General features: G+C 44.1%; 1 protein-coding gene across 2 annotated transcripts in view; it reads right to left on the bottom strand.

The window, feature by feature from the left end:
- BRD7 (bromodomain containing 7) overlaps positions 1-9,877 on the bottom strand; it is a 29,993-nt gene extending 20,116 nt beyond the window's left edge. Inside the window, exons 1-5 of one of the 2 annotated variants that reach the window (XM_070760193.1) lie at positions 9,526-9,877; positions 6,694-6,902; positions 3,969-4,098; positions 3,443-3,500; positions 611-755 (exon numbers count right to left, since the gene is read on the bottom strand). In XM_070760193.1, the coding sequence (XP_070616294.1) occupies positions 611-755; positions 3,443-3,500; positions 3,969-4,098; positions 6,694-6,902; positions 9,526-9,583 (600 nt within the window). In that variant the 5' untranslated portion in view covers positions 9,584-9,877. The remainder of the gene's footprint in view (positions 1-610; positions 756-3,442; positions 3,501-3,968; positions 4,099-6,693; positions 6,903-9,525) is intronic. The other variant, XM_070760192.1, reaches the window with a different exon arrangement.
- Between the last annotated feature and the right edge of the window lie 3,366 nt (positions 9,878-13,243).

Raw genomic sequence — 13,243 nt, 5'->3', positions numbered from 1 at the left:
GAAGGTCAGCGGTTCAAATCTCATCACCGGCTCAAGGTTGACTCAGCCTTCCATCCTTCCGAGGTGGGTAAAACGAGGACCCGGATTGTGGGGGCAATAGCCTAGCTCTGTTCAAAAAAAGTGCTATTGCTAACATGCTGTAAGCCGCCCTGAGTCTAAGGAGAAGGGCGGCATAAAAATCGAATGAATGAATGAATGAATGAATGAATGAATAAATAAAAAAACCCAAACATACATACAAATATGATTTGATTGCTTTATTGTACCCAGCCTATCCCTAAGTGTTGTACTCACTAAATGAACTGTTGTAAGTAATAAAAGGTATTTTGGCTTTTCAATTTCCTCTTTTTCTGCAACTGTCAATTCCAATCCTATAACCGCTTGCAAATTATTCTTTGAAGCACCACTGAAGAAATCCTCAAAGCCTTTTCAAAGCAAAGGGAAGGGAGAAAAAAAAATTCTTTAAAAGATTCTTTGCTCATAAAACTAGGAAAGTTCAGTCTCCAAGTGAAAGACATGTTTTGACAAACTCTGCCCGTCACAATTGCGGCTGCCAGCAAGTGTTGACATTTAATCCTCTCGCTGCAGTCAGAATATAAATTATAAGCACCTTTAGCTCTTCTATGGATTGGTAACCATTATTCTTTATCTTCTCTTTCATTGTACTAAAATCCATTGGGCGTTTAATGATCATGGAGTAACCAGGAGCGATGAAGTCCGTCACAGGAAATGAAAAGAAGGCGTTTGGATCTTTTCTGTTAAGAAATAAAAAGAACAGCTTTCATGTTCTGTTTCTATAACAAAGAACAGAGTTTACTATTAAAAGAGAAGATACGAGTCCGATTTAAAAGGAAGTCGAAAACTAAGATGAAACGAGAAGCAGATCTGACTTATGCCAACCCCTTTTTATTTATTTTATTTATTTATTTATTGGATTTCTATGCCACCACCCTTCTCGAGGCGACTCGAACTTTTAAAAGTTTTTCAATGTAGAAATATCTGTCCCCATTCCCCCCATACTCACTTTTTATACCAAGACTATATGAGTAAAATGTGGTTGAGATTTCTAAACTAAGCTATAGAGGATTTTGAGACCTCTCCATCAAATATAACAATGCATTTCGATATCGAGAGCTTCATATTCAAGGCCACTAGAGCAGTGTTTCCCAACCTTTTTTGAGCCGCGGCACATTATTCATATTTTCAAAATTCTGGGGAACACTGAAGGGGGGGCGGGGCTAAAGAAAAGTTTGGACAAAAAAAAATCTCTTCCTCCATTTCACTCTATTTCTCCCTCCCTCTTTCTCTCTCTTCCTTCCCTTCTTTCTCTCTCTCCATCCCTCTTTCTTTCTTCCTCTTTTTTGCTCTTTCTCTCTCCCTCCTTCCCTCCCTCCATGTCTTTCCCTCTCCCTCCTTCCCCCCTCTCTTTCTCTCTCTTGCTTTCTTTCCCTCTCTTTCTTTCTCTCTTTCTCTCATTCTCTCTCCCCTCCTTTTTCTCTCTCTCTCTTTCTCTCTCGTTCACCATGCCGGCAACAGAGAGAAAAAGAAAGAGAGAGAGAGAGAGCTGGAGAGAGAATGGAGGGCGCCGTTGTCTTCGCCTCCGCCCGCCGGCTCTGCAGCTAAGAGGCAACAGCAGCCATCAGCCTCCTCGCCCTCCCAGACATTCCCAGCGCCCGGCCACGCGCCGCCTCCCGTTAGCCCGGCTGACCTTTCCCTGCTGCCGTTTTCTCTTCATGGCGCAAAGCCACACAGTCCCGGACTCCCGGATCGCTCGCTTTTCCGGCCAGCAAGCGCGGCGCGGCGCTTTCCTGGGCAGATGGCTTTGCTGACCGGAGAAGCGAGCGAGCGCCATGAAAACGGCAGCAGGGAAAGGTCGGCCGGGCTAACGGGAGGCGGCGCGCGGCCGGGCGCTGGGGACGTCTGGGAGGGCGAGGGGAGCCGGCGGGCGGAGGCGAAGACAACGGCGCCCTCCATTCTCTCTCCGGCAGCGAAGGAGAGGGGGCGGATCACGCCCCAATACAGGAGGCGGCGGCGGAGGAGGAGGAGGAGAGTGGGCGGATCGGACGGGCAATGGGGCAGGGCAGAGAAGCCAGGGGCGCGTTTGGCCAGAGGCACCGTGGGGAGGCAGGGGCGGCCGCGGCTCCCTTTACTCCTACTGCCGGACCTCCCCGCCCCTGCCTCCTTTTTCCCGCCTTCCTTCTTTGGGGCCCAGCCGGAAACAGCTGCATCGGGCAGTAGCCGGGGGACAGTTGCGAGTGGGAGCTCCAGGTTGGAGGCACTGGCGGTCCGGCACTGGCAGTGCCCCGCCCACCTGGAGCTTCCTGCGGCACACCTGACCGTGTCTCGCGGCACACTACTGTGCCGCGGCACACCGGTTGGGAAACGCTTCACTAGAGACAAAATATTTTCCTCTCCTTTAAACGGAGAGGACAGTGTTCCCTCGATTTTCGCGGGTTCGAACTTCGCGGAAAGTCTATACCACGGTTTTTCAAAAATATTAATTAAAAAAATACTTTGCAGGTTTTTTCCCTATACCACGGTTTTTCCCACCCGATGACGTCATATGTCATCGCCAAACTTTCATCCGCCTTTAATAAATATTTTTTTAAACTTTAATAAATAAACATGGTGAGTAATAATCTGAATGGTTGCTAACGGAATGGGAAATAGCAATTTAGGGTTTTAAAGTGTTAAGGGAAGGCTTGGGATACGGTTCATAGCCAAAAATAGTGTATTTACTTCCGCAACTCTACTTCGCGGAAATTCGACTTTTGCGGGCGGTCTCGGAACGCATCCCCCGCGAAAAGCGAGGGAACACTGTATTCTAAAAGTCATCTATCTTATAATGTATAATTTAATAGGAAAGTGAATACAAGGACAAGGGGACACAATCTGAAGTTAGTTGGGGGAAAGATCAAAGGCAACATGAGAAAATATTATTTTACTGAAAGAGTAGTAGATCCTTGGAACAAACTTCCAGCAGACGTGGTTGGTAAATCCACAGTAACTGAATTTAAACATGCCTGGGATAAACATATATCCATTGTAAGATAAAATACAGGAAATAGTATAAGGGCAGACTAGATGGACCATGAGGTCTTTTTCTGCCATCAGTCTTCTATGTTTCTATAATAATCTATAATAACAATATTATAATAGCTGGATTAAATAGCTAAATCCATAATAATAATATTATAATAGCTGGATTATTTCAGAGTAAGCAATTTGCAAACACAGCCCAATTATCAGTCTAAGCACTGCAATAATCCTTTTGGTTGTTGTTGGTTTTTTTAAGACAGAAAGCAAATATTAAATTCAGGTGTTATAAGAATTTTGCCCCAAGTATGCTACATTTTGACCACTGATATTATTGGGGCATTAATCTCTTTACTAATTCCTATAAGCAACAGCATTCATTACACAAAATACAGCGACAGCTCACCTCTGCAGTTGTCTTACAAGCTGGTTCAAAGCTTCTTGAAGGGGTGTCTGTTCCACTTCTAGAATAAAAAATAGAACAAGGAAACAAAACAGAAAATAACTCTTCCATTTTGATGGAAACAAAGTATTAAATCACAACAAAAAAAGGATTAAAGAGCGACACAAAGACAATGGAAATACATTTAAGAAGTCTGTTTATCCTTCATTATTTTAACAAAGTTTCCTCTCAGTGAAGATATTCTGAGTTTCATCTTTGAAACTAGCAAAAGTCTAGGTCTTTCTCCAGCAGAATAACATTTATTTAATTTTAGAAGAATTTGTTAATTGTGTTTTAGGCAGAAAAAAATGACACATAAACATCCTGGAGAAAATGACAAATTATAGTTGGTGCAATGCTTATTTAGGGTTTATCTTGTTACCAATGTTTGAATCAGTATTTATGGCTTAATACCATTAATATTTTTTTTTACTACAAAAAAAAGAAAAAACTGCATGGCGATTTGAAAGAAAAATAGCATTTCCTTTACCTTCCTGTCTTGCTAAACTGCTTATTAGTGATTTTACAAGAGGCACTTCCAATCTTAAAGGAGACTGGCATTTAAGTTCTCTTTCCCCTTCGCTCTCACCAGCGTCTCGATCGCGCTTCTTTTTATCTTCCTGAAGAAACAATAAAAAATGCTTGTGAAACATCAATGCAACCAGTTACAAAATATTAAGTTCAGCTTTTTTCTGCAAGGCTTAACTCAAAATTATTCTGCAATATATGGCATAAATCAACATAGTTGCATTAATTAGCCTATAAATCCAATAAAACTTAAAATTAGGATATTCATTAACGTTAAAAGCATCTCTTCACAAAAATGCAGGAAGCTGAATCGTATCAGGTTAGAGAATTTGCTCCTGGATATTATTTCTAGTAAGGTAAATTTATGCTGCTACCTATATAAAAAGTCTTCAAGTTTCTGGAAAACTGAGTTTGCAGATACTGAATCCCAAACCAGCATGAGGAACAAGGCTAGAGGTGATTGAAGCTGCAACTTAAAAGACCAAGAATCACAAATTCTCCGATTTTATTTTAATTAAAATAAAGAAATTTCCCAGAACACCGTTATCTATTTTTCCCCAGTTTAAATTTAACCAATATTTGAAAGGGAGACTTTCTACTTTGTCAAACTTGTTCTACATTATTTTCATAAGCACAACAATCTGGCAAAATAAACATTTAGAAAAACAATTTAATAGCATTTAGCAATATGATTTTAGACTTATATACTGCTTCACAGTGCTTTACAGCCCCTTTCTAAGTGGTTTACAAAGTCAGCCTGTTATCCTCAACAATGTGGGTCCTCATTTTACCCACGTTAGAAGGATGGAAGGCCGAGTCAATCTTGAACTGATCAGGATTGAACTCCTGGATATGGGCAGAGCGTGCCATACTGCATTTATTTATTTATTTATTTATTGCATTTGCATGCCACCCCTCTCCATAGACTCGGGGTGGCTAACAACGATAAAAACAGCATGTAACAATCCAATCCAATACTAAAAAATCCCTTATTATAAAACCCAAACATACATACAGACATACCACGCGTAAATTGTAAAGGCCTAGGGGGAAAGAATATCTCAGTTCCCCCATGCCTGATGGCAGAGGTGGGTTTTAAGAAGTTTACGAAAGGCGAGGAGGGTGGGGGCAATTCTACTCTCTGGGGCAGAGGTCTTCAAACTTGGCAACTTTAAGACTTGTGAACTTCGATTCCCAGAATTCTCCATCCAGCATAGCTGGCTGGAGAATTCTGGGAGTTGAAGTCCACAAGTCTTAAAGTTGTCAAGTTTGGGGACCCCTGCTATGGGGAGAGTTGGTTCCAAAGGGCCGGGGCCGCCACAGAGAAGGCTCTTCCCCTGGGTCCCGCCAAACAACATTGTTTAGTTTAGCATTCTAATCACTGTACCAGGAAGGAAGGAAGGAAGGAAGGAGGGAGGGAGGGAGGGAGGGACAGCAATAGCATTTAGACATATGCCACTTTGCAGTTCTCTCTAAGCGGTTTACAGAGTCAGCATATTGCCCACAACAATCTGGGCCCTCATTTTATCCACCTTGGAAGGATGGAAGGCTGAGTCAATCTTGAGCCTGGTGAGAATTGACAGTGAGAAGAGTTAGCTTGCCATACTTCATTCTAACCACTACACCACCCTAACTTTATTTTATTGTCATTGTCAATACAGTGAATTGTCGTTGACAGCAAAAGTCACACGACGTCCATAAACCAATCCCACCACACATAACAAACAGAAAATATATACAGTGAACCCTCGAGTTTCGCGTCCTCGAGCATCGCGAAAGGGCTATTTCGTGAGTTTTCAACCCGGAAGTAAACTCCACCATCTGCGCATACGTGCCTTTTTTCTATGGCCACGCATGCGTAGATGGTGGAGTTCCCCAGCTGGGAAGCTGGGCGGCTTCCCTGGGTCTTCCCCCTCTTGCCCCGGTAAGACCCCAGCGGCAGCGCGAGCAACGGCGTGGGCGGGCGGGCGGCACGCGCGGGGACACCCCAGCTCCGCTCCCCAGCTGGGAAGCGGCCCCAGCAACAGCATGGGCGGGCGGGCGGTGCGCGCGCGCTTGGGGAAACCCCAGCTCCGCTCCCCAGCTGGGAAGCGGCCCCAGCAACGCGCGCGCGCTTGGGGAAACCCCAGCTCCGCTCCCCAGCTGGGAAGCGGCCCCAGCAACAGCGTGGGCGGGCGGGCGGTGCGCGCGCGCTTGGGGACACCCCAGCTCTGCTCCCCAGCTGGGAAGCAGCCCCAGCAACGCGCGCGCGCTTGGGGAAACCTCAGCTCCGCTCCCCAGCTGGGAAGCGGCCCCAGCAACAGCGTGGGCGGGCGGGCGGTGCGCGCGCGCTTGGGGACACCCCAGCTCCGCTCCCCAGCTGGGAAGCGGCCCCAGCAACGCGCGCACGCTTGGGGAAACCCCAGCTCCGCTCCCCAGCTGGGAAGCGGCCCCAGCAACAGCGTGGGCGGGCGGGCGGCACGCGCGCGGGGAAACCCCAGGCGCGAGCAACGGGGTGGGCGGGCGAAGGGCGGACAGCGGTGGAAGTAAAAACACCATCTGCGCATGCGCAGATGGTGTTTTTACTTCCGCACCGCTACTTCGTGAAAAATCGATCATCGCTTGGGGTCCTGGAACGGAACCCTCGCAATGATCGAGGGACCACTGTATATCTATACAGTAAACCAAGTAACTATTCTAACAATTACCTTTACTTTTCTCTTCCTTTTTTCCTTTTCCTCCCCGGGGACTTGTTTTTCCATTTTTTTCCTTTTCTTTCTTTTCTTGTCTTTGTGTTTTTCATATTCGTTTTTGTCTTCATACAAGGATGAATCGTGCACCGAGCTCTGAGTAGATAGTTCTGCGACTTCATTTCCTCCCACTTTTAAGACAAGCTTCAATGGCTTTTCTACATATTCTTGAAGAAACATGAGACGTCCCGGTTAAACTTTCTAAATATTGGCAATGTAGCTTCCAACCGTTTTCCATGCTTACGACGGTTGGAGCATTCCCGCAGTCACGTGATCAAAATACGGACGCGTGCCCCAGTCACTTCTGCGACTTTTGTACAAGCAAATTCAATGGAGATTCACTTAACGACTGGGTCACTAACTTAATGGCTGTAATGATTCCCTTAACAATTGTGGCAAGAAAGGTTGCAAAACACGGCAAAATTCACTTAATAAAATCCTCGCTTAGCAACGAAAATGATGGGCTCAATTGTGGCTCATAAGTCAAAGACAAACTGTAGTTATGATACATAAAGATAGAATTGTTAGCAGATAATAAACGTCATAAGATGAATCTCAGACTTGTTTTAACCCTGCTGTTGCGTTCGCATTTACTATACACTTGTATTGTTTTGGGTGTAATGAAATGTAACAAGCAGTGTAGGAAAAAGTAAACATAGAAACATAGAAGTCTGACGGCAGAAAAAGACATCATGGTCCATCTAGTCTGCCCTTATACTATTTCCGGTATTTTATCTTAGGATGGATATAAGTTTATCCCAGGCATGTTTAAATTCAGTTACTGTGGATTTATCTACCACGTCTGCTGGAAGTTTTTTCCAAGGATCTACTACTCTTTCAGTAAAATAATATTTTCTCATGTTGCTTTTGATCTTTCCCCCAACTAACTTCAGATTGTGTCCCCTTGTTCTTGTGTTCACTTTCCTATTAAAAACACTTCCCTCCTGGACAAAATGAAAAAAACAAAATGAAAAAAACCCTACACTCATTGTAAAAAACCCTAAAATGAGGAAAAGTCAATTAATCACACATTTCAGATCTGTGTGACAAATAATCTACAGCAGTGTTTCCCAACCATGGCAACTTGAAGATATCTGGACTTCAACTCCCAGAATCCCCCAGCTAGCATTCGCTGGCTGGGGAATTCTGGGAGTTGAAGTCCAGATATCTTCAAGTTGCCAAGTTTGGGAAACACTGATCTACAGGGTCTCAAATTTCATTTTCGGTCATATAGACAGGGGATATTAGCAAGGTTAAATGCTTCAAATTACTACTGAAAATCAGCAGAAATTCGGCCAATCATACCAGAATATGTATGTATTCATTGACTTTGATACAGATTTTAATTACATCATCTGAATGCCCAAGAAGCAATGCTCAACCATTAGCAATTTCACTAGTTTTTGTTATAATATGCACAGAGGCAAATGTTCACATTGCTCCAAACCACAGTACATTTGCTTGGTGTGTTTCCCCTTCAGAGATGCGCTACAAATATTGATGTGCCTCTTTTCCAAACAGCTTGAGAAAAACGAACCTTTCCATATACAAAGCCGTAAATAAACTGCCTTCATAAAGAAAGAGGCTAGACAAGTTTGGGATTCGTTCCAAAATTAGATTTCACCTCGAAGGGAAACACAATGAAGTTTTCCAGGTAACTCTGCCAACGAAGAGTGTGCAAAAAAGATTGGCATAATAATACCCATGGGACACCCACTGAAGTTAACAAGGACTTGGATAGACACGCATGGAGATACAAAGACAGGAAACAATGTGTAACATCTTCTGGCTGGGGCTGCTGGGAACTGTAGTCAAGCCACAACTGCAGTTCCTTCTGACGGGATTCTGGGGGCTGCAGCTCACCCCCAGTAGAGGATTTTGAGAGCTGCAGATCGCCTCTGGTAGGGGATTCTGGGAACTGTAGTTCCTTCTGACAGGGGATTCTGGGGGTTGCAGTCTCCCCAGGGGATTCTGGGACCTGCAATTCTTTCTGACAGGGAATGGTAGGAATTGTAGTTCCTTCTGACAGGGGATTCTGGGAGCTGCAGTTCCTTCTGACAGGGGATAATAGGAATTGTAGTTCCTTCTGACAGGGGATTCTGGGAGCTGCAGTTCCTTCTGACAGGGGATAATAGGAATTGTAGTTCCTTCTGACGGGATTCTGGGGGCTGCAGTTCCTTCTGGCAGGGGATAATAGGAATTGTAGTTCCTTCTGACAGGGGATTCTGGGGGCTGCAGTTCCTTCTGGCAGGGGATAATAGGAATTGTAGTTCCTTCTGACAGGGGATTCTGGGGGCTGCAGTTCCTTCTGGCAGGGGATAATAGGAATTGTAGTTCCTTCTGACGGGATAATATGAACTATAGTTCTTTCTGATAATGGATTCTGGGAGCTGCAGTTCCTTCTGACAGGGGATAATAGTAATTGCAGTTCCTTTTGACAGGGGATAATAGGAATTGTAGTTCCTTCTGACAGGGGATTCTGGGGGCTGCAGTTCTCCCCCCACCCCCCCCAGTAGGGGATTCTGGGAGCTGCTGATTCCCTCTGGCAGGATATTCTGGGAGCTGTTGAGTCCTTCCGATAGGGGGTTCTGGGGGCTGCAGATCCCTCCTCCCTACCAGCAGGGGATGATGGGAGCCCTGGTCTCCTCCCGAGGGCTGAGAGATCGAGACCACCGGGAGGCCCCTGCTCCTCCCTCCCTCACTCAAGAAGGTAGCGGGCCTTTGGGCGGACGGGAGGCGCCCCCAGCCCTCCCCTCTTCCCCCCCCCCCGCCCATCCGGAACGCCGGTACCTTCATACGGGTATTTCTCCCCCTTGTGCCTCTTGTGCTTCTTGCCCATGGTCCGCATCGGGCGGCGATGACGTCACCCCCGCTCCGCCCGTTCTCGCGAGAGCAGCGAGGGGGGCGGGGTCAGGAGGTAAAGACAAGGGAGGGACGAGCGCGAGGTGGCGCTGGCGGGCTCCCGCGCGCTCTTTTTCCTCAGGAGAGTCCTCGGTCCGCGCCGAAGCCGCAATAGCGGGGCGTCCGACCGGCCTCGGCGGGCAGCAGAGAGACGCCGGGCGAGCCCCCTCTTGCCTCCCTCTGGCGTCCGCCTGAGATTTTGCAGCTGCGAGGCAATAGAGCAAAGGCAAAAAAAAAAAAAGTGTGGAAATTTCGTGCCACTCTCTTCTTAGCTCTACGGACCCACAAGGGAGTCGAACAGCAGCGAGAGGTCAGAGCAATGCGAAAGAGGCAGCGCCCTCTAGTGTTGGTTCCTGTCATTGGAGTGACTCCTTGCTTCGGCCAACTCTTTGCTGCCCTCTAGTGTTGCTCTGGGTTTCTGCAGCAGAAGCAACATGTTTTTTGTTCATACCCTAACAAGGGAATCGGGGTAGAGCCAGCCTTAATTTTATTTTATTATAAACATAAATTTAAAAAAAAAACCTTATAAAAACATTGGACATGTGTGGCAGTCCTGTTTCTTATATTCTATAATAATACAGTATTTCTATATTACCATCACTTAATATTTCTGATCCTATATACATTTTGTCTTACATAGGTCTTATATCGGTATCTCTTTTATTTCTATATTCAACCCTGCTCTTTTCCTTTCTTTCCCTGTTATTTAACTATTTAATCGGTTGTCTTTATTTTGTTTTTATTTATTTATTTATTTTATTTATTCATTGGATTTGCCCGACTTTCCAACCAAGAGTAAAATTTATTCCATCTTTGGTAGTATTCTGACTCATCTATATCTTTCATTTCCATTGTTAATTGATCTTAATTTATCTTATCTTAAGACACCATCTTCAAGTTGAACCTGCTGAAAAATGTTCTCTCTTCGTACCTTCTTGGGAAAATTTTGTTCACGCCGGTCTTCTCCAGGGAAAGAGGAATTTCGCTCCTAACCATTTGCCTCTACCACAATTTCCAATCCAATAGGCATTTATTTATATATTTATTTACTTACTTACTTACTTACTTACTTACTTACTTACTTACTTACTTACTTACTTACTTACTTACTTACTTATTAATTAAATTTGTATGCCGCCTCTCTCCATAGACTCGGGGCGGCTCACAACAGTAATAGAAAAACAATGTACAATACAAATCTAATAATTAGAACTAAAAACCCATAATTTAAGAAAACATACACACAACATACCATACATAAACAGAATAGGCCTGGGGAGGTTATCTCAGTTCCCCCATGCCTGACGGCAGAGGTGGGTCTTAAGGAGTTTACGAAAGGCAAGGAGTGTGGGGGCAGTTCTAATCTCAGGGGGGAGCTGGTTCCAGAGGGTCGGGGCCGCCACAGAGAAGGCTCTTCCCCTGGGCCCCGCCAAACAACATTGTTTAATTGACGGGACCCGGAGAAGGCCAACTCCGTGGGACCTAATTGGTCACTGGGATTTGTGCGCCAGGCATGCTCAGCAGGGTGACCTGACAAACTCCCCAAATTCCCAGCTAGCCAGTGGATTGGGGAATTACAGGGATGTGCACAAAAGAGTAGACAATCTCATGTCTTCTAAATGTTTAATTTTTAAAAAATTAAAAAATACTGGTTAGTTAAAAATGTGTTTTTAATTGTGCACAGTCCATGGTCATATGGTGAGTGAGATGTGATTAAACAAAGCTCCCTTTCCTACATACCGTAGCTTCTGCATACCCTAGCTTCATGGGAAATGTAGTTCAAAAAATGTGAAAGGCACTGGTACTCGGCTCCGGTCATACATATATGAGTAAGTAGAATGAATGTATCAGGAAAGACTGAATGAACTCAATCTGTATAGTCTGGAGCAGTGATTTTCAACCTTTTTTGAGCTGCGGCACATTTTTTACATATACAAAATCATGGGGCACATTGAGCGGAGGGGAGTGGGGGGGGGCTAAAAAAAGTTTGGACAAAAAAATTCTCCCTCTCTCTCCATCCCTCTTTCTTTCTCTCTTCCTTCCTTCCTCTCTTTTTTTGCTCTCTTTCTATCTCTCCCTCCTTTCCTACCTCTCTTTCTCTCTCTCTCTTGCTTTCTTTCTCTTTCTCTCTTGCTTTCTTTCTCTCTCTCTCTTTCTCTCTTGCTTTCTTTCTCTCTTGCTTTCCTTCTTTCTCTTTCTCTCTTGCTTTCTTTCTCTCTCTCTTTTTCTCTCTCTTGCTGAGCTTCGCGGCACACCTGACCATGTCTCGCGGCACACTAGTGTGTCACGGCACACTGGTTGAAAAACACTGGTCTGGAGGACAGAAGGAAAAGGGGGGACATGATCGAAACATTTAAATATGTTAAAGGGTTAAATAAGGTCCAGGAGGGAAGTGTCTTTAATAGGAAAGTGAACACAAGAACAAGGGGACACAATCTGAAGTTAGTTGGGGGAAAGATCAAAAGCAACGTGAGAAAATATTATTTTACTGAAAGAGTAGTAGATCCTTGGAACAAACTTCCAGCAGACGTGGTTGATAAATCCACAGTAACTAAATTTAAACATGCCTGGGATAAACATAGATCCATCCTAAGATAAAATACAGGAAATACAGGATACAGACTAAATGGACCATGAGGGTTTTTTCTGCCATCAGTCTTCTATGTTTCTATGTTTCTGATGTGGTTGTTTTTTTTAATAACTGGGATTTTAGACAAAATTTAGATTAGTTTTAACTAATGGGTTTCTCATATGTTTTTTGCATTGTTCTCACTTTGTAAGCCGCCCTGAGTCAACAAAGAAGGTTGGCATAGAAATCCAAGTAATAAGTAAAATAAATAAAAATTTCCCTCCCAATTCTCTCTCTCTCTTTTTCTGGATGGCGCCTCTTTGGAGAAGGAGGTTCTACGGATTGGGAGTATTTCCTTCCACTTGGGGGTGTGATACGCCAAGGAAAATAGTTCAGCATTTTTCCCTACATGAAATGTGGATTTCTAGTTCAGGTAAGGCAAATTTGCTTGGTTATTTAGTAACTTTGGAGACCGAAGAGATCAGTACATAAGTGCACTGGTATGCCTTTCGTCCCCAGTCCAATTGTCTTTCCTTTTTTTCACCTATCTTATATATTCTCTTCCTTTCATATATCCTCTCCTCTAAGTTCACCTTCACCCTCTTTTTATATTATCACATGTCTATTTTCTTCCTATGTATTTATGTACTGGACAAATGAATAAATAAAATAAAAAATAAGTGTAGCTGCTGGTTTATTGAATAATAACATAGAAATGCTTCCAACCGTTGCTTGTAGGGCATCTTCAGTGAGCAACTTTGACTTAGTGCATTGAGAAAGGGCTAAGTTGTATCAAAGCAACAAGGTATTTTAATGGATAATGCCGAGAGAAACACACAAGCGCAACGAAGTAAAAGTTTTGTGTGATGTTGGCTCTGCTTATTTAAGAACGAAGCTCAGAGATTTTGCAGTAAATGCAATCAGCAATACTTCTATCCAAGTCATTATTCTTCCCTAATCAATAAACCGGAATTAAATCAACACAAGCAAAAGACATGAATTAGGCACACAGGTGTAAAAAAAAACATATATTTTTTA

This window comes from Erythrolamprus reginae, chromosome 9 (genome assembly GCF_031021105.1).
Source record: "Erythrolamprus reginae isolate rEryReg1 chromosome 9, rEryReg1.hap1, whole genome shotgun sequence".
Taxonomy (NCBI): domain Eukaryota; kingdom Metazoa; phylum Chordata; class Lepidosauria; order Squamata; family Dipsadidae; genus Erythrolamprus; species Erythrolamprus reginae.
Note: the sequence above shows the minus strand (reverse complement) of the source record. Positions and strands in the feature narration are given on the sequence as shown.